The following is a 25,899-nucleotide window of genomic DNA, read 5'->3' as shown; positions in this document are numbered from 1 at the left end:
ATGTCTACTTGTGGGTACATCATTTCACTAGCTAAGTGTCCCTAGAAGCATGCTGTTGTATGTGTCCAAAGCCTCATCTAATTCTGAATAATAGCCTTACTGACTTTGTATAAACAAACCTTGTCTTCCCAATTCGACTCTCATATTTATTCTAATCATGAGCTACCTAACTCTCTTCTCACATGAGATAAGAGTTTTCTGTTTGGTCCTATTTTTACAGCAAAGGTACTTTGGTTTCTTTACACCACCAACATTATTTTTTTTTCTCCATCACATTCGCTTCACAAACGTAACCCTTGAGACTCTCAGACATTACCACTGAGGTTTATGGTTGCACAATTTCTGTGTTCATGATCCTAGCTTCGTGTCACTACGTGCTAGGTGAAACCCAAAATTCAATACCTATTATGCATTGACGGTGAACAATTAATTTGCTCTAGCTTTCACTAATGAATTGACGGACTTATCCATAGGGGTACAACATGAAATATCTATTTTTCTTTTAAGTGATTCTTATGAAATTGTTAAATCCAATAACATTTCTTCCCTTGGGATCCAGTTTTATTTTTTTTTAGATTTCACATATATATTAGTTTACCTTGCTACTTCAAATTATTTCCAACCTACTTGTTCAACAGACTACACCGGTCTCACAAGTATTTCGTTCGATTTCTGTCTTATATCAAGATTAGGAATTCTGAATCGAAGCGAAAGCCACCCTCATAAGCCTAATTAAAAGAAGCCTTTCAACACTTCTTAATAAGTGTCTGATCGTTATTCAACGGGAAACCACACAAACACTTTAAAATCTCACTTGACTTTGAAGGAAGAGATTCGTGGGCGGGATCCATTGTTTTGTGTCTTTATTGACATCACATAATCCCTCAAAAAGTGTTGCTTTATTTCCTTTTCTTTTACACACTCAGCACGAAAATCTTTGATTTTCCAAAATTCTGGTTTCATTAATTTCACGGTATTTTAATTGGATTGGTTGTTATAAAAGATTGTGGTTAATTTTGATCCACATGGTGATTTTATTTTAAAGATGCCGTTTTATTCTAAAGGGATAAGATGATGACATGATGACTCAGGCGGGAGTCCAATCGATTTGATTTCAAACGGTGCAAGAAGGAAAAGCGTGCGAATAGGAACCGTTTCATCTCCAAACGACGCCTGATGGGAAGGCATGTAATTAGGGCCTGACACTCTCTCTCATGCGTGATCATCGGCAAACCCAACTGTCACGTGTCAGTTGCCTCCGAAAAACCCTTCGTTTTTCAATCGAAGATTTGGGAAAGATTTTTCTCTCTCCTTTACCCTCAGTATAAAAGGCAATGTAAACCACCATTTACCTCTTTACTGTGCCTATATTTTCAGAGAGCAAGAAAACCTTCAACCATTGTTGTTCATCATCCCTCCCACTTTCTTCACAGCAATGACGGATTCTTCATCAGTTCACGCAACATCCCACATCTTGCCCATTCGCCCACAGCAGAGTTTGATCATTGATCTCACTCCTCAGGTGTACGATGCGTTCATGTTTCCCATCATCGAATGTCTGAAGTACTCCTCCATTGCTCCTGCTCTTACCAAGGCTGAAGCTGTTCCAATGGAGTTCCTGTCCCAAATCTTTGCCACCGCACACTACGACAAGGTCGTCGACAGGATTTTCTTCGATGTCTTTGAGCACAAGGCGTCGATTTCCAAACAAAGGTTCTATACGTTGTTAGGGTTTGACGCTGATTCTTCGAGGGTTAATCCGGAAACCATTCCTATGGGTCATCTGTTCAACATGTTCTACAACATGGGGTACACTGAGGTGCTTACTACGGTGACGAAATTCAAGAAGTCGTGCCTACCCCCTCAGTGGAATGGGATGTTCACTGTTCTTTTCAAGGGCTTATCTGAAAGAAGTGTTGGATCAGACGGGTCAAGTCGTTTGTTCCTCTCCAACATGTACGGGATCTACAATGGCATCAACATGGACTACGGGTCGGTCCTATGGCAACAACTTATCCAGAGTCTCTCTTCCACTTCTCGACACTCAGAGATCTCATATGCCCGGTTCTGGACTATAGTCACGAAATGGGTGATGGACAAGTACCACGTCCCCATTGTCGCTGGTGCTCCAATGTCTTCGATTGGTACCTTCCATACCATGAAGATCATTGTCTCGGATGCTTCTAAGTTTCCATTCAACAGGTCTATCCCGGAAACGATGTATGGGGATGTTCCTACTGATAGCCGGATTATCAGAACGTACAAGGAGTTCAAGCATTCTGGTCCGAAGGATCTTACTCCAGAGATGTTGAAATCAATTCATGACGCCGACAAGCCTGCTCCAAGAGGCAAGAAGGCTGATAAGGGAAAACAGGTGGCCAAGAGGGCAAAAGGCCCATCTCCCAAGAAGAGGAAAACCACCAGGGCTGCTCAGTCTCCACAGCAGAAGAGGAGAAAAACTCAACCGAGGCGAAAGATGATTATCGCTTCATCCTTGAGCGAATCTGAGGGAGAGAGTTCCGATTCTGAAGGCTCTCCTCATGGTAACACTCCACCACGATCTCCAACCCCTGACGCTCATGTCTCTACTTCTCCTATTCCATCTCCACCTGTTACAATTCCTATTTCTATTCCCCCCATATCTTCCACCACTCAAATACCACCCACTTCCATCCCAGTACCTCCAACAATCTTTACCGAAGCAACAACCACCACCACTGCAGATGTTAGAACCAACGTATCTGATACGGGGGTTCATACTGAAGCACCCAAATCCACCTCAGCACCCGAACCCACACCAACACCCGAACACACAACCCAACCCGAAACCACTACTACTACCGAACCACCAGCTTCACCACCACCATCTTCTCCTGCTCACGCATCAGAGGAAGAAGAACCACTCCTTGGCAGGGAGAATATGACGTTTGATTCGGTCTATTACAGCCCGTTTCAAGTTCAAAGTGATGACGATGACGACGCTCCTGTCACCAAAAGGCATCTCAAGGAGCTACATGACAAAATTGATTCGCTCATCGCCTCGTCATCTACTTCTAAGTCATCCATATCTGAAGCTGCAATTCAGAAAATTGTTGACACTTTTTCCAAAGCTCAGCAAGTTTCCCTTGATTCAGCCACTGCCGCCATAGATACCTCAACCAAAGCCTGTCAGGCAACGACCGAAATAGTCGATAAACTATTTACTGATGCCACTTCCTTGTTGAAATATTTACAGGAAAGTGTCGAAGCCACCAAGACTACGCTGGAACCAATTATCAACCAGTTGCCTACATCAGTCGCATCTGAGTTGAAGTCATTCGCTTCGCTTCGTCAATTTATTTCTAACGACAACTCAGCTTTCAGAACAACAATTGAAGAGTGTCTCTCCAAGCTTCAAGAAGACTTGGTTGCCGAGAACACTCTAATGGATGTTCTTGCAAGGAAAACTACCGCTCTGAAGGTCAAGAGCATTCAACTCTCCAACTCTCAACAGGAGATTGAGTCTCTTCGATCTGAAAGAGAGGTGGTCAAATCGTGTGTTTCGGATGTCCACTCAGCAATATCAAACATCCTTGAAGCACATGATCCAATCCTCAATTACACTGTGAGGCGTGACCTTGCAGAGAAGCTCGCTCCCGCCCTCTCTCTACTCAGCAAAATCGAAGGGCTGCTTGATTTCGTGTCCATTCCGAAACAAAGGGGAGAGAAGGAAACTATGTCTCAACCACCTCCTACTTCAACAGCAACACACACAACCGAACCTCCTCCAGTAGGCCAAGCCTCCGGTTCCGGTGTGAAAGACAAAGGCAAAAAGATTGCTGAGGAGAGTGAAGATGATGATAAAGAGACAATTGCCAACATTCTGAAGTGGCAAGGTCGAGTCAAAGAGGCTGACATCAATGCTCGTGTGGATAGAGAGGCTGAAGAAGCTGAAAGGAAACAGAAAGAAGCCACGACCTTCTTGAGAGCAGGAAAACTCTTTTTCCTTCCTGGACTCTTGAGAGGCTGATTAAAGAAGCCATTGACACACCAAGTATCTTGTGGCTAGAACCTGTGATCTCCTTAGATTGTTCTAACACTGTCGACTCACAGTTCGACATGCCACTGACCCGAAAGGCGTTTATTTTTCATGCCTTCTCCAACATTGCAGAGTTCCCTCATCCTCATCCACAGGTTGATCGGGACATAATCGATTTTTATCTGAAGGCTACTCAACCCCAATACCAGACTTGGAGCACTCAGAAAATTGTCAATGTTCGGGTCCTGAAGCCGTACAGGGAAGGTAACTTCACCAACGTTCGGTTCAAGGTACATCGGGGATCTGCCAAGACCGAACATGCCATCTCACTTGCAGATCTTCCCAACCTTAATCCCCATGATTGGATTATCTTGCACAACATCCTTCTTACAAACGAAGCTGAATATGGTCCGATCATCGACCATTTTAAGAGGATGCTTTTATGCTACATCATGGAAGTTGCTTTGATGGATCAGGAGATTGTGAGCGTATTCAAGAAGAAACCAACCATATCTCCTGTTGGCTCTGCCAGTGATCTCAACATGATGCAGATGGGTAAGATTGACCCAAAGAGGAACTCTGTCATGTTTACCAGGAACGAAGGACAGAAATGTCTTTTCGCCTTGGCAGACAAACATCTCTACACCACTGCCTATTTGGAACACGTTTTGGGGATCATCCATCGATGCAAGCAGAACACAGCGGATGATGTGAAGTACTTTGATGATATGATTCAATGGTACATTCGGTTCAGACAGACTATCCTGGCGCTGATCTCACGTCTATTTGATACAACAAAGAAGGTTCCCGCTGCCGGCCCAAGCAAGAAGAAGAAGTAGTCTCGCTCCAATTTGACGCAAAGGGGGAGATTGTTGGGTCGTATTTTGTGTTGCGTCTATTGGGCTCGTTAGCTAGTCTAATATGTATCTCCGGTATGGGCCTGTCCATCCGTGAGTTTTATAGGGTTTAGTATATATAGGTGCTTGCATGCATCTTAGAAGAAGAGGACGATTAGTAACGATTAGAGATTTATTGTTCAGCATTTTACCGTTCTTGTTTTGTAACCCTAGTATCCTCTACAACGGAAGTTCTTAGTCGAGCTCTGCTGAGGATTGAGTAATCTAATCATTCGACACATCTTGATTCATACTCGTGTTATTTACTATTTTTGCATTCATCGCTTACCTGTTACGAAGATCTAATCGATCATCAAGTTTGTTTTACAACTTATCAACGTGGAAGTCGGCTGATAACTTTGACCGTTGACTTTTGACTTGGTTGACTTTTGGTTAATTATCTAGTTTTAGAAGGTGGACTAAGGTTTACCTTGTGTGGTTTATTAGGAGGTGTATAACAGTCGTTCATTGACTGTGATAGCTGTTAGTTGTTGAATATGTTTGCGAGGTGAGTTGTAACATCCGCAGATTCGGGCTAGTCAATTTAGAGACAATGAACATCAAAAATGACTTTTTGAAAGAAGATTATTAATCTTAATGAAGTTATAGTATACGTCACAAGGGTTCCGTACATATAAAGAACGTCAAAATCCGAGTTATAACAAATAAGTTATGACCTGTCGAAGTTTTACGGCAAAACCGGCACGACACCGGGAATCATAAAAAGTGATTTTTTTTTTAATTTTTATCCTTAGAGATCTAAATGAAAGTGGTAGTATACGTTAAAACAAGAACATACATAAAAAGAACGCCCAAATTTGACTTCGTATGAGGAAGTTATGATTTTTCTAAGCTTTAGCATAACAATGCACAACCCGAAATTCGCGTTTTAGATCGAGCGGTTTTTGGCCAATGTGACCTAAATGAGGATTGAAGATCTATTTAATAGGAGCTCAACAATAAAAATACAGACGAAAACGGGTTCCGTATGTAGAAGTTATGAATTTTACGCGGTCAATTAACAATATAATCTTCCCTTACTGTTAAATTTAAAATTGGTCGAGAATTAGTCGACGGAGTCAGAAGGAAAGTTGTAGATCTTGTCTTTACCTACGCTTGGATATAAATAACATCAAAAACAGAGCTCATATGCGAGAGTTATGATTTTTCTAAGTCGAGAATGAGCTGTGCGAAATCGGATGACGTGGCGAAATCCTGGTTGTTGCTTTCTCCCCAAGGCTAGCCACCAGATGGTGACATGTGGCATGGACTTGACGAGTAGGTCCTCCTACTCGACAAGTTGAGTTGTTTTCCATCCTATAAATAGAGGTGTCGGGTGAAGCTTCAAACTCACACCTTCAACCTTCACTTTCTCTCTCTAAACTCTCTCTAACCCCCTAAACCCCCCTAAAGCCTAGGAAAACCCCTAGCACCCAAATGAAGCCCCAAGGCTCCCGAAGGCTCCGATAAAAGAGCTTTTTGGCTTGGAAACGCTGGTCCAGCGAAGCCTGATTTTTAATAAAAATCCGCAGTAAGTGAGATACGCCTACCATATTTTAAATATAGCTTATATATAAATATAATATCGTTATTACGAACCTATAAATAAGATTTATCAGTGATTCAAGCCATTATACTGATTGGTCTAATTACGGGAATGATGTCTAGGCTGTGATTTAGTGAGGTCTTTAAAGTGGGATTTCCAAACAGTATACTTCGTATACCAAACAGACCCTATATTCGATATGATCCTACGTGGTTGTTCCTTACTTGATAGATCATGCAGTAGACTTTGAGTTAATGATGAATCTAGACTAATAATTAGTCGCAATAAATATTAGACTAAAATTTAGCAATAATAATGCTAGGTTTCATCGAAGGAAAATAGAATCATTAGAAGCAAAGCGCTGCCCGAGTTTGGAATCATCACTTTAACAAGTGTGTGCATTGTTAGTTTCATCTTACACATAAGTATGAAGTATTTTATATAAATTACGTGTTGTGTGTGCATATTATCTTTATACTTGCTATCTATGTTGGATGAACGATTTTATACATGTTTTAAATTATTTAAACCGTATATGTATTTTATATATACAAAATATGTTGGGTAAAACAAGGGTAGATGAAATATGAGTTGGATGATGAGATGAGAGGCGATATAGAACATGAGATAAGGGTGAGAGGATAACAATGAGAGAAGCCTTTTACCCAAGCCTTGGCCCCATCATCTAGCAGAGTATGGATGAAAACCACAGACTATTCTAGACAATACAGTGGAACACTAGCAGGCTCGCAACCTGTAGGTGTTGTGAACGATGTGTTCATCGGTGTACTCTAAAAACCCATTGACATGTATTGTGAGTGGACTCTCGAAAATAATATAGTCAATAAACGAGATAAACCCTGACGACTATGCAGACTTAGTGCCTAAACCTTGGCAGCTGCGCCTAGAGGACAATATCGGCAGCTGCGCCTAAATAGAGAATGTCATAATTCTGGCAGTTGCGCCTAAATAATAATATTAGCAGTTGTGTTTGACAGCTGTGTCATTGACAACGATGGACTTCGTACCTATTCCTTAGGATAATTCTTAGGAATAAATGAACGAGAATTAGTTTGATGTTTAAACATAATAATTATATTATTGTGGGTTGAAAACCCTAGGTACTCACCAGGTTTCCCAACCTGACCCAGTCAAGCTTATTTGTATTACAGGTGTCGATATGAAGCTACTTTACACTGAGAGATTTAAAAGAGATGTAGATCACTAGTATAAATGAATGTAAGTTCTGTTTATACTTATGTTTTTGTATTAACGATGGCATCCCAAATGTTTTAAAATGAATAAAAATACATTTCTTCGGAAATGCTTTGATAATATATTTATCATGTTTTTATGGAACAAATTCCGCAACATTTTTTTAAAAGTACTTTGGTTTTAATAAAGCATAAACAAAATCGGTATTTTCTGGCCGTGAAAATGGGGATGTCACATGAGTTTTCTTACTATACTATGTAGGATGCTAGTTGTATTTGTGATACTTGCATGCAAGACCAGGACGTGGCCCCTGAAATATATATGAAAGACCAGGATCTGGCCCCTAACGATTGTATGAAAGACTAGAATCTGGCCCCTAGCAAATGTATGTAAGACTGGGATCTGGCCCTTGACATTTGTATGTAGGATGCTAGTCGTCATTGTGATACTTGCATGGAAGACCAGGATGTGGCCCTTGGCACTTATACGTATGACTAGGATTTGGCCATCGACATTACAAGGAAAGACCATGATTTGGCCCATGGCAGAAAGTGACTGTAAGACTATGATTCAACCCATAACATTCGTTATCTTATGTATGGTATGTGGTATTTCGGGAAACTCACTAAGCTTTGTGGTTACGGTTTATGCATAAAATGCTTTTAGGTACTTCTCATTCCAAAGGGAAGGGTCTAATTCGATCACACTGCAACCCCTGAAGATTTATTCCACATTGGTTGCTTTTGATTTTACCCTTATGTTTTAGGAATACTGTTACTCTAATTGTCTTTTGGAACAAATGAATGAATGCTTTTGATTAATTTAAAATGAAATTTTTACATAGTATTTTTAGGACTTTACAAAATATTTGAAAAATGATTTGTGCATAATTAGTGAGCAAGTACCTTTAGTAAAACCAGATTATAACAGGATCACCTTTTCTACAATGTGGTAGTGAAAATATTAGGGAACAAATACAAAACATCCTTCCTTAGAAAATAATTTTTCGACTCTTCTCATTTTGGTTCCCCACTTGTTAGCATAAATAAACGTTTGGCCCCTAAGAGGAATATCATTAAAATCCACACCATTAACAAAGTTGTTGAAATTCTTCATCAACGTTTAATAGAAATCTCATCAAACCTCTCATTTGGTAACACAAACATCATTAAAATAATATAAAAAATTACAAAAGCACTTGAAATTCTTCTAATAGAGTTAAGAATCAAATTATAAAGAAGTATCTATTTACACATGCCTTGCAGTGCATAAATATGAATAAAAATAATGATATTATTCCTGGTTCCCCAAATCACCTCCACTGCTACAAAATGTTCGAAACATGTAAGTTACTTTCTTAAAAAAAATAATAGATAAATCTCATACAAATGCCTCCCGGTCTACCTCTTTTACTACTACATGCGAAATCAAATTCGTAATTACCTTATAGATCCCAAACTGCCATGAGATCAAGTCTCGCCATCTTTTTTTGTTACACATTTTATACATTAATTTGATATTCATGGCACAACCCCTTAACACCACTCTCTTGTATCTTCCATCACTCAGGCATTATTAATAGAGGCATTATTAATAGAGAGCATATTCATTAGAGAATCCTATTGATGATTGTTTTAAGATTTTTCAAACAACCCTTCATGTTATTACAAATATTTCCCCACTTTAATCCTTAAAAAAAGTGTCTATTATAGAGAAACCATAACATACCGAACATCTCGGGCTAACATATGCAAAAGATATGGTCGAATGTGATTGAGAACCACACCTACATTTTGTATATGTGAACCATAACTGTACTCCTCGAAAATCTATATGTTGTTTTTCATGGGGGCACTCAACCAAATGGATCATACCCCCAACTGTAACCTCCTCCTCAATCTGAGCTTGATTATTTTTTTTCCCACCATCCATGGTTGTAGTAGATATATGAGGGAAGTCAACAATAGATGTTCGAACTTACTTCTAACTATTTGATCGATACCATATTCAATTGTTTTCTTTATTGTTATCTCATCTAATTTTGTATCAAATTGAACTTATATTCTTTGTGATAATCACCTTCCTCTAAAATACATGAAAGTTACCATGTAAGACAGCCCTATCATTATTAAAGGGTGATTATTTTCTTCCACAACTGTATCATGAAAGCATTCTGAAATATCTTCATCTTTGAAATTATTTTCACTACCAAATTCCCCTAATGACTCCTGAAAAAGAATAAGAACCCAAAGCCTCACCACAACTGATTTGGAATCATCTATTTAATAGAATGATTCTTGCCTTTTTATCTCTTGAATATGCACTACAAATTCAATTCACCTAAAACTACTTCATAGATAATATCCATTCATGTATAAACAATACATACATGACCGATGCACAAGTGAACACCTTTAATATCATATAAACCACATTTATCCATTTGCTATCCACTTTGATGAAAGATTTAGGAGACCAAGAACGCAATGGATTTCCCTTGATTCCAAGCCAGATAAGTCTTTCGGGTACCAAAAAATCACAAGGACTTGGATTCAATTGGGTAAAGAGACCCATTCCTACTGTTCACAAATTTTTTAAAATGCATGCTCATTAGGGAATTTCAATAGAATCCATTTAACCCCGATGTATTTCATACCTAATTCGACAAAGTCTTCATTTTTATGTAATACATGCATACTTGTGTAGTACATGCATACTCGTGTGGTTAACAAGTATGTAATACATGCATACTTGTGTGATTCCTTAGGATTAACCACACAATACCCTATTTCTAACCATATATGTTCCTTTTTTCATTATCTCTTTATTGTTTATTTCAATAGGTTTTCACAACTAACCTTAACAACATTAGTGTAATACTTATGCATAAATTGGTTGCATTCTTCTTGTTATTGTTACATGTATTTGGTTTTGGTACTTCAACCTATTGAGCATAAGATTTTTCAATCCAGTCAATCTAGCTAATGATGCATAAAGCCTATAGTTTCCAATCTATATAAAGCATAAATTATTACTTTTGATGTCTGTTTTTTCCACTCTTAAAAAGTGTATGAAGCCAAATATTTTCCTACATCATCAATAACTCCATATTTTACATACACATTCCACATTTTGCGACTACCCATTGCAGGTGGGAACTTAGTAATTTAAATAGACTATGAGACTCATTGCAAGTCGGAAGCATTTGAATTATGTGAACGAGGCCCAAGATAATACAAAACCCCTACTTGATTACAATGATGATTTTTTTCACCTAGCAACATTACACCCATTTTTCTCCGAGGTCATATCTAGACCCCCAAAAACCACTTTCCACAATTAATTTAAATAAAAAACAATCCAAGAAAAAAAAGCATAAAGATATTAACTTATGTGAGAAACAATTCACCGAATAATCTCCATTAAATAATTAGGATTGACCAATCAACAATTTGAGTTTGAAACGCAAATCATAAGGGGAAAAGACAACGACTTGTGTATGAATAACCCCTCTCCCTTGGCAGGAGGATGTCGGTAACCCTGGTCACTGCAAGTTAGTCGATGTGTTAGTCGACATCGACTCAGAGAGAGGTTACTAAAGCTCAAATGTTCTTTAATAATTGGAACATGTAACGTTAATATACTTTAAATTTTTATAATAGTTGGAACATGCAACTTTAATAACAACTAACCAAACCAAATTTATGATAGGCTAATAGTTGACATGCAATTATGCAATCACATATATTCTCACACTATATGAACAAAATCCATAAGATTAAATGCTAAATGTATATCAAGTAAGACCTTTTGGGTAACAGTTAAACTTGTTATTTTCATGATACCTTAATGGGAATATCTAAGTATTATTTCAACTCGATCACCTCCTAATCAAATTTGTTCCATTTATATGAGTGAAGACATTTTGCAAAAACCCATGATTTAGGAAAATCTAATGTGTTACTTGATACCATTCAAATTTAAAATTTGACCAAAAAAAAGTCATATCAAACTCAACTATTTTTATGTTGCACGTATTCGAAATTTTTTATCATCTAAAAGGAGCCAGAAGGGTCCTTTTTGAAACCATGACAGATGCCATATCCATTATGCAATCCATAGGAATCTATATTCCCCAAAAAGGGCCAAATTTTTCTTTCCTTCACACTTTCTTTAAAGTGCAACCTTTGTTTTGTTAACTTTTTCTTTTTTTTATAAATCAGTGGATACTATTTTAACAGATGAAAATGACCATTAAAGAAATTCATTTGTGGAACCAATGATAACTAATTCTATAATATTGAAACCTTGAATTGGGAAAAACACAAAATCAATAGAAGCATTCTTGAAAATACTGAAAGTAAAGAAACCATAATCAAAAGAGAGCTAAGGTTGATGCTAATATATTTAATCATAATTCGACGAACGATGAATATATCTTCAAGTTGCATTGAGCACGTTTAAGACTTAGGGGTTGTTTGATAATATCTAAAAAAACTATCAAATGTATATTTTAATTGGAGTATTCAATGTGTTTGATACAATTTCCGATCGAATCAATAACACCGAATGATTAAAAAAAATCCTAATTTCATTTAACTATAAAAACCTTATAATCATTTAAATTAAACAATTCATTTTAATCAAACAATCCTTTAATAGAAAAAAAAAATGCATTTTGGATTAACAATATTTTTTTGAGATTCTTTTAACCTAATTAAAAAAATGTTTCAATAAAGTAATTATACATAATTAATGATTAAATATAGAAAATTACATATACGTTTCAAACTATAACTTACATAAAAAAATTAATTGTTCTTCCATTGCATTTTTAAGCATGTCACGTTTTTTAAATATCTTTTATATAAAGTTTATAATTTTTTTTCAACAACAAATATAATGTAAATCATAAATTATTTCTAAATTTACCTTTGTCACATACAAAAGTTAAACCCTCAACTCAAATAAATAAATAAATAAAAATAAAATACAAAATACTGATCAACAAAAAGCCTTGTAGTAGATAAAATTTGTATAGACAACATTTAATAACACAGCAAAGACCTAAAATAATCTAACATTGAAGTATAACTTTTAAATAATTTAAATCATATTTATTAATGAGGCAAATAAAAAGGAAAATAATTTATGAAAAAGAATATTCAAATGTATGAGAGAGAAAGAGAGGGAGAGAGAAACAAGTGTTTAAGTTGGGTACTTGAGTGTCCCTTTAAATCTGTGTGTTTTTGGGGTTTTGTAAGCAAAGTCAGTAACTGAGAGAGAAAAAGAGAGGGCAATGCGCACAGCGGCGCAAAATACGCGAAACCTACTCTACTGGTCGCCTTTCTCTCCCACTATACACCCGCTACTCAGGCTAACATACGCTCCCATGCTTCCTTCCGTTACATATTCTTGAATAGCCTTCTTCCTCTTCCACAATGCGTCAACGTCCTCCGCCGTTAATGGCGGCCGTTGCTTTTCTCTTCTTTCTCGTTTTCCAATCCCCCACTTTGCTAATACATGCTGATAGTTCTCCAGAAACCCTAGCAGAAATCGACGCACTTGTTGATTTCAAGCTTAATCTCCATGATCCGCTTGGTGCATTCACCAGCTGGGACCGGTCCACTGCTTCGGCTCCATGTGACTGGCGCGGCGTCGGTTGCTCCGATGGCCGTGTCACCGACCTTCGTCTCCCTCGTCTTCAGCTACGCGGTGTGCTCTCGAGCAAGCTTGGTAATTTGAGGATGCTGCGGAGGTTGAGCCTCCGGTCGAATAACTTCAACGGGAGTATTCCTTCGTCTCTGTCGAAATGTGATCTGTTGGAGTATGTTTTTCTTCAGTATAACTCGTTCTCTGGCGACATTCCGCCGGAGATCTCGAACTTAAACGAGCTTCTGATATTTAACGTCGCCGGAAACAATATTTCTGGTGAAGTTCCGGAGAATCTCCCTTCAAGCTTACGGTACCTCGATCTCTCCTCAAATTCACTCTCCGGGGAATTACCTGGTAACCTCTCCGACTTACCTGATCTTCAACTCATAAACCTCTCATACAATCTCTTCACTGGTGCTATTCCGGAGAGATATGGAGCTTTACAGAAGCTTGAGTTCCTCTGGCTTGATCATAATCAGTTGCAAGGGACGTTACCTTCGGCGATTGCGAACTGTACTTCACTTGTTCATTTTAGCGCTGACGGGAATGAAATCGGAGGTGTTATTCCGGCGGGAATAGGCTCGATTCCTAAGATACAAGTAATCTCTCTCTCAAACAACAATCTCACTGGTTTAATTCCGGCGTCTATTTTCTGTAACGTTTCGGTTTCTCAACCTTCTCTGAAGAACGTTCAGTTAGGGTTTAATGCATTCACAGATATTGTACCTCCTCCATCTTCTAGCTGTTTTAGTGTTCTGCAAGTTTTGGATCTTCAACAGAATCAGATTCACGGGGATTTCCCTTTGTGGCTGACTAATTTATCCACATTAACAGCTTTAGATCTTTCTGGTAATCATTTGTCGGGTAAAATTCCAAGTGAGATCGGAAATTTGAAACGATTAGAGGAGCTGAAGTTGGCAAATAATTCGTTAACCGGATTGTTTCCAAGTGAAATCAAGCAAATCAGTAACTTAAAAGTTCTAAATCTCGAAGGGAATTTGTTCTCCGGTGAAATCCCCAAGTTTTTAAGCGAGATGAGAGGGCTTAAAATGCTACATTTGGGTGGAAATCGATTCAATGGCAGCATTCCTTCAAGTTTTAGCAATCTTTCACAGCTCGAAACACTTAGCTTGAGAGATAATTCACTCACCGGAACATTGCCAGAAGATCTCATGTCAATGAGCAATCTCACAACCTTAAACCTCGCCGGAAACAAGTTTTCCGGTGATATTCCGGTGAGCATTGGAAATCTGAAAGCGATATCAGTTCTGAACTTGAGTGGGAATGGATTTTCAGGCAAGATTCCGGGAAGCATTGGGAGTCTCTACAAGCTCACCGCTCTTGATTTGAGCAAACAGAATCTCACCGGAGAGCTGCCGTTGGATCTCTTTGGCTTACCCAGTCTCCAAGTAATTGCTCTACAAGAAAATAAATTCTCCGGCGATGTTCCCGAAGGTTTCAGCAGCTTATTAGGTTTGCATTACTTAAACCTCTCTTCAAATCTCTTCTCCGGTCACATCCCTTCAACTTTCAGCTTCCTCAAGTCTTTATCCGTTCTCTCTTTGTCAAACAACAATATCTCCGGGAAGATTCCACCGGAGCTTGGGAACAGTTCCGATCTTCAGATTCTCAATCTGGGTTCAAATACTTTGACTGGGTCAATCCCTTATGATCTTTCACGCCTCTCCCATTTAACCCAACTCGATTTAAGCAACAACAATCTCTCCGGTGAAATCCCACAAGAATTTTCCGGTATCTCATCCCTGAACTCAATCCTTCTGAACTCCAACCATCTTTCCGGCAACATTCCGGCGACCTTCTCTTCTTTACCTAACCTCACTTCACTAGACCTCAGTTCAAACAACTTAACAGGTGAAATCCCAACAAATCTCACAGAAATCCCAACCTTGATTTATCTCAATCTCTCAAACAACAATCTCCAAGGAAAAATACCCGAATCATTAGCTTCAAGATTCAACAACGAATCCGATTTTTCCGGTAACACTAATTTATGCGGGAAGCCATTGAACAAAAAATGCAAAGATAAAAGCAGCAGCAGCCGGAAAAGACTGATTCTTCTAATCATTGTGGCGGTCGCCGGAGCATTTCTCATGTCAATCTGCTGTTGCTTCTACACCTACAGCCTCCTCCGGTGGCGGAAACGGATCAAACAAAACTCAAAATCCGGCGACAAAAAGCGTCCAAGCCCCCATCGAAGCTCCGGGACACGAAGCTCCGGCGAAAATGGCGGCCCGAAACTCGTCATGTTCAACAACAAGATCACCCTCGCCGAAACCCTAGAAGCCACTCGCCAATTCGATGAAGAAAACGTTTTATCCCGAACGCGATTCGGATTAATCTTCAAAGCATGTTACAATGATGGAATGGTGTTATCGATTCGAAGATTACAAAACGGGGTCCTCGAAGAAATCGCGTTTAAAAAAGAAGCCGAACTCCTCGGGAAAATCCGTCACCGGAACCTAACCGTTCTTCGCGGGTACTACGCGGGCCCACCGGACCTCCGACTGCTGGTATACGACTACATGCCAAACGGAAACCTAGCTACACTGCTTCAAGAAGCATCGCATCAAGATGGTCACGTTTTGAATTGGCCAATGAGACATTTAATCGCGCTCGGTATCGCCCGGGGATTAGGGTTTCTCCATTCGACTGCAACCGTACACGGTGACATAAAGCCGCAAAACGTCCTCTTCGATGCGGATTTCGAAGCGCACGTTTCCGAATTCGGCCTCGCGGTCCTCGCCGGAGCGTCGTCGCCGGAAACCGCCGCGTCGGTCGGGTACGCGTCGCCGGAGGTGGTGTTGACCGGAGAAGTTACGCCGGAATCGGATGTTTATAGTTTCGGGATTGTGTTGTTGGAGTTGTTGACGGGGAAGAAACCGGTGATGTTTACGCAAGATGAGGATATTGTGAAATGGGTTAAGAGGATGTTACAAACAGGTCAAGTATCAGAGCTTTTGGAACCCGGGTTACTTGAGTTGGACCCGGAGTCGTCCGAATGGGAAGAGTTTTTGCTTGGTGTGAAGGTCGGGCTGCTGTGTACTGCGCCCGACCCTCATGACCGCCCTACGATGGCGGATATTGTTTTTATGCTGGAAGGTTGTCGGGTCGGGCCAGATATTCCATCGTCTGCTGACCCGACCAGTCAACCTTCACCGGCTTAAAAATCTAACATGTTAGATATGTGGAATGCTAGATTTTTATTTTTAATTTGATTTTTGTTTGTTTGACATTAATTTTCAATTGATGTTTCCGATTTGATTGTAGTAATGTAGTTCAGAAATTCGATGTTTTCAATATGTCAATTTTGTTTATGTATATGAATTATTGGTTGTTTGGAGTCAAAGGGGAGGTGGAGGAGTCATGTGGTGGGGGTCATCGGAAGTAGAAGTTCCGGCGAAGGGGTGTCAGAGGTCACGTGAGGGTCACTGGGGTTACTGACAATATAGCCGTTAATGCATCACAGTGTCATTTTTTATTTTTTTATTTAATTATTCTTACTTTTGGATGATTTTATATTGGGAATTTATAGCTATGAATCTCGTGATATATCAATGTACACTGCGTACTATTGTCAGTAACAAAATGTACAACAAGAGCATAACAATATTTCGATAAGGACATAAGATCACAAGAAATATGGTTAAGGTTTTAATTTTTTATTAAATGAATTAATGTGAGCAATTTTGGTCTATTTATTTATTTGTTTTTTAAATTTATTTATGTTATAAATAAGTAATGAATTATTATATTTTAAAGAATATTATTATGTTAATATTATTTTACAAACAAAAATAAATAATTTGTTCTGTATAGATATTTTTTAACAATGACATTTTGTTAAAAAGATAAATAGTTCATTTTGTTTTTGCAAAGCAATTTGCATGTCAGACAAATATAAGATTATGTATGAGGTTAAAATTTGGATACTTTTATCATAAAGGAAATTACATGACTTGATAATTGGGTGTTTAAATTGTACATTATTATTGATACATTTGTAGATCAGATTTAAAGTTAATAATTCAATCATTCACAATTAAAAAATAAAACTACCAACTAAATTAAAGTGCTTATGGAAAAGTTATTCCTATTTAATAATTGAAATTTTGAAATGGTGAATTATTCAAGAACAAAATTGCAATATAAAATATATTTTCACAAAGCAACCGTTACGCAACAAATAGAGTACTGTATAGAAGCACATGATAATTTTGTCGTTGGTGATTATTAATGTCATAAAATTAATTAAATAAATTTAAATGTCCTTGAAAACCCAACCAAATTTCTTCATTTTGTTTTCTTTCATTCATATATAATAATAATAAATCATGTTGACAGTCAATGCTGACCAATGAGTTATGACATTAAAGACATTCAATTTAACAAAAAGTGAAATGGAAGGACCCCCTACCAAATATGGATCCACTTGAACAACGCTTTAAGAGTGTAAAACTTTTTTTTCTACAAAGTTTTAAAAATTGAAAATTGATTTTTTAATTAAATCGGTTTGATAATTTGTTTACGATTTAATCTTGTATATTTTTTCAGTTTTTATTTTTATTTTCCATCAATGTAACTTGAATTTTCTTTTAAGCCTATTATGATTTAAGTAAAAATTATGTATTATAGAGATGATGTTCTTAGTGAGAATTAAATATTTCATAGTGTGTAAATTTTGAGTTTTTAATACATTTCTTACTAACCATTTTTCGATGTGAAAAATGTCCATTTCTGAGTCGTGGAAATGGCAACATTACACATTCAGAAATAGACCGCTTTTTCCATAGGACATAGAAAATGGCTACTTTGCTTAGAGAAATGATATTTTCACAATGGTCTTATTTCTCACTAGCTAATCGGTATACTCCTTCCATCTTAATATTATTGTCCACAGACAAAAAACATACAGATTAAGAAAAACATTAATTACCACTAACTTTATATAATAAAATGACAGTTTTGCCCTTACTTTGCATTTAATGTCCAATTAAATGCTTAGTCGGTTAAGTAATAATGAGAGAGTATTTTGGTATCATTCTATTTCTTCCATATTCGTATGTGACTAATCTGCATTTGCGGTTCGTTAATCAGAAAAAGAAAAAAATACATGTCATTATTTCACGAGTCACGAACGAAAAATACATTCACTTTCTATGAATGTTTTCATTTTTCATTTTTACTTGAATGTTGTTGACTTTATGAATTTATGTTGAAAACCTTTTTTTTATGTTAATTACGTTAATCATTTTATAAGTTTATGTTAAAAAAATCTTATTTTTTAAAATGTGTTGTTTATTTATTAAACGGGTTATATAGGTTGGTTTGATCCATTAACTTGTGAACCCGCGAAACCCATATACTTAAACAGGTTATATGGGTTGGGTTGGGTTGAAGTTTCCAACCCACCAACCTGTGACCTGCCAACCCGTCAACCCATATATTATATGGGTTGGATTGAGTTTATGTTTTCTGACCCGCCACCCCACCAACCCGAACCCAACCCAATTGTCAGGCCTAGAAAAACATGAACAATCTCGTGTATGCATGCCACTATTAGAGGTCCATAAATATATAAAGTTAAATAGACGGGGATGATATTATTGATTTAGCAAGTATGATCAAACAATGCTATTTATGAATCAATTTAAATCTACTTAACAATGATATTATTAATTCATCATTTATCATCTTCCACGGCCCTACATCGTAAACAACAATGAAAAATGATAAACTTATTAATTTGGAAAAATTATTTGAAAACTCCCTTTTGGTAAAGATTTCTTCTTGGCCATTTTGTTTATATAAAAGTCTACAAAACAATGAACATGACAATTTTAACCAACATAAATATGTATTACTTTTATTAGAGAAATTTATTATATTGGTTGTTTTCAAACGACCAACATACTTATTTTTTTATAGAATGATGACACACTCAGATATGTACTATCATATAAGAATCGAACTCTCAACTTTTAAACATTTTGAAGAAGTGAATTTCACGATACCACTAGAAGTAATCGATTAAAGATGGACTTGAAACCAAATCCAAAAGGGAAGTCTAGACGACTTCGACCGGAGGGTGAAGCCATTATGGCTTCAACTAGAGGCAAAGTATCAATGGCTTATGCGGAGGGAGAAGTCTTATAGGGTTGGGCCATTGGGGAATTGAGCTTGTGAAGTAAGGTCACTCCTTCTCCACAGTAGGGTTCTCCAAACATTCCTTTGAAATAGGGCATTGTTAGGAATATAAGCATTGAAACTGCAGTATCCATGATATCATCTAAAGTTTGGTGGGAGTAGCCTTCAGACGATTTTTTTTTTTTTTTTTTGGAGTGTGATCGGTCGATTTTACATTATATTTATTAAAAGTCGATTTTATATTACATTTATTAAAAGTTGTGTTCGCAAAACGACCAATTATATCTAAGAACTATGCTACTATTACAACTATTTGATTCTAATCTGTAAATGCTTAAAAAGTGATAAAATGCTACAATATGGTGCATTTACAGATTAGAATCAAATAGTTGTATTCGAGAATGAAGAAAAATGCAATTTAAATTAATTCTGAAGTTCAATTAATATAGTTATTGGGAAATGATCGTTTAATTATTTTCTAATTTTGATTAAATTGATAAATTAGTTTAAATAAAACAAAAGCATCATATTAAGGGTAAAAAGATGGAAATATGAAATGAAGAATCATAGAGGAAGGTGTTTGAGGGGTGCAAACGAGTAAAAGTACTCGTAAGCTACTCCGGATCGGCTCGTTAAAAGTTCAACTCAATACCGAATTTAACGAGCCTGAACCGACCTCGAACTCGAGTCTTTGTCACTAAGCTAGATCAGGCTCGCGAGCCTAAACAAGCATATATATAATACGATTGTTCATTATTTTTATATGTTAAAATAAAAACATATCTTAGGAATTATGGATTTAGGTATTAGTAAACGAGTTTCTTAACAAGCTCGAACCAAACTTAAGTTTATTTAGGTTATGTTTGGCGCGCCACAGCTAGCTTATTGTTTGAGTTTTTTTATGTTATCGTGTTTGGTAAGCCAAAAAGTAGCTTATAAGCTAGCTTTTTACTTAGACTAGATTTTTAGGAGTTTTTTTTAAAATTTTCCAAATACATCCCTTAATTAATTATAGAAACACATATTCTTACATGTCCTTTTATGTGATTTTATATATTTCAGCTAGTTTTACCAAACGTTATTTTTTATCAGCTAACTTTTTATTTAAAAGCTAACTTTTCAGCTAACAGCTAGTACGCCAAACATAGTCTTAGGCTTGATAGACAATAAACAAGTCAAGCCGAGCTTATATAATTCTTAACGAGTCCGAGTCAAGCTCCATACTACATAACTCGAATCGAGATCAAGCTTGAGTTAAGCTTATATAATTCTTAACGAGCCCAAGCCGAACTCCATACTACAAAGCTCGAATCAAGTCGAGATTGAGTTCGAAGCCCTTATAACTTAAATGAGCTCGATTCGAGCCTGGTCAGGCTTGGGCTCGGCTCGGCTCAGCTCAGCTCGTTTGCACCTTAGACGTGTCTTTGTATATGGATCCACATTTGACCCATGTGGATCCATTTACACATCTTAACCCGTGTGTTTTAGTTGCCAATCGAAGACCTCACCCCCAAACCATTCCGATTTTACCTGTAAGCACTCCGACTTTTAAAACATCAACCAAAGCCCTAAATTTTTAAAGCTAGCTACTCTAAATAGTATTCACATAACACCCAAAATTACGACCCCTCTGGTTTCAAGCCGAGGACTCCGGTTTTTGGATCCGAGCTTTACGATTTTTATTAGAAATCATTATTTTTTTAATCATTTTCCAACTCTAACTCTTTTAACCCTATTTTCATCATATAAATATAACCCTCTAATTCAAGTATTTGTCTTTCAGCGCTACGTTTTCCATGTTTTCAAGATCGATATGTTGTGTTTTTCATTGAGATGGAAGGCCAAATTCTCCGAGATTACTTTAGTTAGGTTTTACAAAGTTAGGATGAACACATTTCGGTTATTACCATTATATAGTATTATTGTGTTTTTTTGCTAATCATTTGTCTAAAGTACTTACTTTTGTGTTTTATTGCGATGTTTGTTGTTTTAATTAAAATACTATATTGCTAATTCATGCACCGTTTCAAGTTCAGATAATGTAACAATTAAGACTATTCGTTGAATCAACATACAATATTCAAATATTTTTAATATCTAATGTGTAACATTGTAATGGTTTATTATCAAACCACTAGTTGTGTTTAATCCAATAGATGTAGGTACTAAGACAATTAGGTAGATCAACATATTACATGACTAGAATTAGATCTTTGCATGATAGCATATATTGCTATAATCACTTGTATGTTGATACGAATTTATGTGGCCATCAACACCATATATTGCTATAATCACTTGAACTCATAACATGTAAGCATCATTCAAAAAACAACACTCCACTTAAAAAGTGCCTGAGTGGTGGAACATTCATGTTCCTTTCTTTTGATTTAGCTAAACTTTGATTATAGAGTAAATTACACGAATGGTCCCTATGCTTTAGGGTAATTTGCATGTTTGGTCCTTAACTTATTTTTTAAACTCAGAATGTCCCTACAGTTTGTTTTTGTTGCACACGTAGTCCCTGTCTTACATAAAAAGACTATTTATCCTTGAATTTTTGATTTATTTAAATAAACACATCCCAACCGCACTTCCACCTCACCTTACCTTACCTACCCCCACCTTATTTAAATAAATTAAACAATCAAAGGCAAAATAGTCTTTTCAGATAAAACAGGGACCAAACACGTAACAAAAACAAACTATAGGGACCTTCCAAGTTAAAAAAATAAGTTAGGGACCAAACATGTAAGTTATCCCAAACCTTAGGGACCATTCGTGTAATTTACTCTTGATTATAAATTACAATATAATTGTTTAGAAACTTTTTTACTACTCGATTTCAATTACTAAAATTCAATGTGCAATCGCAGATATTGAAAACATTGTTTTACAGATTACAATATAATTTAGAAACTTTCTTTAACACGTGTTAAATCATGAGTTACAATTAAATGTTTACATTCATGATAACAAAATCTAATAACATTGTTTATGTTAAGTTTTCAGGATTTTCCTAATTTACAAATCTTCATTGGTTTTCCATGATATAAATTTCTCTTTATTAAATTAGTAGTAATATTTATGTTCACAATTTCTGGAAGAGGGCATAAATCATGTATGTATAATGAAAGTTTTTGGACTTAATGAATTGTCTGAACAAAAATAAATGACTATTTTACCCTTTATATTTACACTTTTTGGAAGAAGGCTTGTTTGTTTTTCTCAATTAAGTGTTATATGGATAAATAAAGTTGGTGTAAGGGAAGTGTTGTATGAAACAAAAGTATCTTTTTTTTTAACTTATTGAAGGATAAATGACAAATTTACCCTTTATGTTCAAATGTTTTGCCACAATGACTATTTTACCCTTTTGTGCCCATTAAGTAAAAATGAAACAACACCTAACAATGAGCATAATAAATAATCATACACCGTTTCACCTTCATGTATTTATGATACAAAATAAGAAAACAAACAATGGTAGCTTTAAGGCTTTATTCAAGGGCAAAAGTGTCATCCAGTTTAATAACTAACAAACAATTTAACAACACAAAGATAAAAGCATGATTTTGAATCCTTCTGAACACTGGTGAAACTAACCTGATAATGGAAGGATAAGAAAGTGTAAAAAGACTTAATCGGCCCTGGACTGACCAGCACGCGAAGAGAGAATGATGCCAACAATGAGACCATATAATGCAAGTGCTTCAGCAAAGATAAGAATCAAAATCATTCCAACAAAAAGCTTTGGCTGCTGTGCATTTGCCCTAATCACATCATTCAAATTAATCACATTAGTATTTTCTTCAGCAAGAAATCTAGAGTAAAACTTGTGATTCACATAGTTTAGTTCATGAAACAAATTGAATGGATGCAATAGTTCCACAAATTGTGTTCTATGAATCAAATCCAGTCATTAATCCAAGGGACAATTTTCCATTGATGAAGCAAAAGTTCTTAAACTTTATGGTTTCAATATCTTAGTAAGTATCTGATTATCTATTGCCTAAGTACTAGCTAACAATTTATGAGGATTGGTATACACAAGACTTCAAAGAATATCAAACAGAAACATAATAAAATAACGATGAAATCAATGTAAAGGAATAGTCTACCTAACACCAGCATCGCCGACGATTCCAATGGCCATTCCGGCGGAAAGTCCGGCAAGACCACAAGCAAGACCAGATGACAGATGAGCGTAACCATCAAACAAGTAATACGATTTTGCCTTTGGATTGATTCCGGTACTAATAATAACAGCAATGATCAATCCGTAAATACCTAACACTCCTGCCATAACAACCGGCACAATCGACTTCATTACCAGCTCCGGCCTCATCACTCCCATCGAGGCAACACCAACGCCGCTCTTCGCCGTCCCATACGCCGCTCCCATACCTTTAGATCCAATTAAAAAGTTATATTATTTACAGAGATGTTGCATCAATGAGTAATGAGTAATGAAATTTGAGCTTAGGGTTTGAGCTTACAGGAGAAAACGAGGGCTGCTGCGGCTCCGAGGAAGCCGAAGAACGGAGCAGTTTCATCGCCGCTGAAAGTAGACGACATGAATTACAGCTTTTGATCTGCGGGAGAGATCGCAATGGATTTCGTTTTCCGGTGAACTGGTCGCCGGAGTATGAATATTGATTGAGCAGATAAATATAGCACGCGTACAATCTTGTAGCCTCACGTTTGATGCCAAATTGCCGATTGGTATTTTGTTCTTCTGGCTTATTAATGGGCTATAGTTTGATTGGGCTACATTTGGGATTTTATTTAGAGAAAATTGCAAAAATAACAATTTTTACTAATTAATTTACAAATTTAGCCTAAAACTTTTTTTTTGCAAAAATAACCACTTAAATCGCAGATGGAAATGAGCCATCTGCGATTTTGTCATTCTATCTCCGAAGGTACAAGTGCATAAAACACAACTATGCTTTAGGCATTTGTACCTTTGCAGATGGAATAGTTCATCTGCGAAATTGTTGTTCCACCTTCGATTTTACATAAAAAAGTATAAAACAATTTTTTTTTCTTTATTTTTGACTCTTCAATATAGAAAAACTCTCTCTTTCGGCGATTCCCTGTGACGATTTCTTGAAGAAAATGAACGATTTTTTCAACAATCCCGAAAATATGGTTAGACTTTTAACTCTTTTTATGTTAATTAACATTTATTTGGTATATGTTTTTATTATTTTATTATTTATTGTATTAGTTAGTGTTAAAAAAATGAAATTATATTGTTTGTGATTGGATATTTTTTTTGTGTTTGATAGTTTTAATATTATTTATTAGTAAACTTGAAGTACTAATGCTATTTTGTCAGTGGTTGTATGAATGTACAAGTATAGATTACATAAAATGTGCATTGACTAGTTGTACATTTAGTAAAATTGTTAGAATATGTTATTTTTTTAAGTTCAAAGTTAAATAAATTGTTACAATAATGTTTACAATATGTTTGGTTAGTAGTTTAAGTTGAGAAATTGATATAGCATGGTTAGAATATGTTATTTTTTTGTTTGTATAATTTAAAAAATTGTATATACTTATCGTATAATTGATTGTATAACTTGAAAAATGGTTATAATAATGTTTACAATATGTTTACAATAGTCGTTTGTATATTTGTCGTATGACTTGAAAATTTTTATATACTTATTGTTTAAGTTGAAAAATTGTTATAGTATGGTTAGAATATATTATTTTATTTAATTTGAAAGTTAAAAATCGTTTGTATACTTGTCGTATAACTTGGAAATTTGTATATAGTTGTCGTTGAAGTTGAAAAATTGTTATATTATGTTGTTGTTTTTCAACGTAAATATAAAAATTATTAATTAAATGTTGGTTTTTGCATTGTTTTTGTTTGTAATTTGAATGTTGGATTATTATTGCATTTAATAATCTGATATTTTAAAATGAAATAGTTATTTAGTTTTCTAATATGTTATTATTTTTTATGCAGCATGATTATAATAATTTCACTGTTAAAGTTATTGTCAACTTAAAAGGATCGGGGTGTAACATATGAGAATTATTTGATGTGTTAGATTGTGTCAGACGTGATATATTTAGAGATACTGTATTTGGTTTCTTGTTGGACGTCCCTCGTTTACAAGGGGACGGATTGTTGTTCCACAATACGGTCGGACGCTGTTTTATCTCCAGGTGGAATAAAACAGTTATATTTTAGAATGAGTGATACGAAAATTGTATATGGCCCGAAAGCGTTTTGTTTGATAACTGGGTTGAATTTTAGGGAGTATCCTAAAAATATCGGTAAAAAGTGTCAGAAAAAATAGTTAGTAGTAAAAAAAGATGTTTATTGCGTGAACGGCTATTTCCGAACCATACAAATAGTTCGGAGAAAATTGGTGACCTGA

The 25,899-nt window shown here is 36.1% G+C and overlaps 2 protein-coding genes across 2 annotated transcripts; one reads left to right on the top strand and one right to left on the bottom strand.

Annotated features, from left to right (window-relative positions):
- The first annotated feature begins 12,910 nt into the window (after window positions 1-12,910).
- Window positions 12,911-16,669, top strand: LOC111894863 (probable LRR receptor-like serine/threonine-protein kinase At4g36180). Its single transcript, XM_023890956.2, has one exon. It carries the CDS (start codon window positions 13,117-13,119, stop codon window positions 16,513-16,515), a length of 3,399 nt encoding a protein of 1,132 aa, XP_023746724.1. The 5' UTR covers window positions 12,911-13,116; the 3' UTR covers window positions 16,516-16,669.
- A 6,240-nt stretch (window positions 16,670-22,909) lies between these two features.
- On the bottom strand, window positions 22,910-24,219 carry LOC111894862 (V-type proton ATPase 16 kDa proteolipid subunit). Its single transcript, XM_023890954.3, has 3 exons — window positions 23,995-24,219; window positions 23,617-23,902; window positions 22,910-23,268 (listed from the first exon to the last, which is right to left on the bottom strand). Exons 1-3 carry the CDS (start codon window positions 24,071-24,073, stop codon window positions 23,136-23,138), a joined length of 498 nt encoding a protein of 165 aa, XP_023746722.1. The 5' UTR covers window positions 24,074-24,219; the 3' UTR covers window positions 22,910-23,135.
- Window positions 24,220-25,899: the final 1,680 nt, after the last annotated feature.

This window comes from Lactuca sativa, chromosome 4, assembly GCF_002870075.4.
Source record: "Lactuca sativa cultivar Salinas chromosome 4, Lsat_Salinas_v11, whole genome shotgun sequence".
Taxonomy (NCBI): Eukaryota; Viridiplantae; Streptophyta; class Magnoliopsida; order Asterales; family Asteraceae; genus Lactuca; species Lactuca sativa.
This window is presented reverse-complemented; position numbering and strand designations above follow the sequence as displayed.

Coding starts and splice junctions, on each gene's coding strand:
- LOC111894862 (XM_023890954.3), bottom strand. CDS start 24,073: ATGTCGTCTACTTTCAGCGGCGATGAAACTGCTCCGTTCTTCGGCTTC. Junction 23,903..23,994: donor AGCAGCCCTCGTTTTCTCCT/GTAAGCTCAAAC, acceptor TTGGATCTAAAG/GTATGGGAGCGGCGTATGGG. Junction 23,269..23,616: donor GTCGGCGATGCTGGTGTTAG/GTAGACTATTCC, acceptor TGATGTGATTAG/GGCAAATGCACAGCAGCCAA.
- LOC111894863 (XM_023890956.2), top strand. CDS start 13,117: ATGCGTCAACGTCCTCCGCCGTTAATGGCGGCCGTTGCTTTTCTCTTC.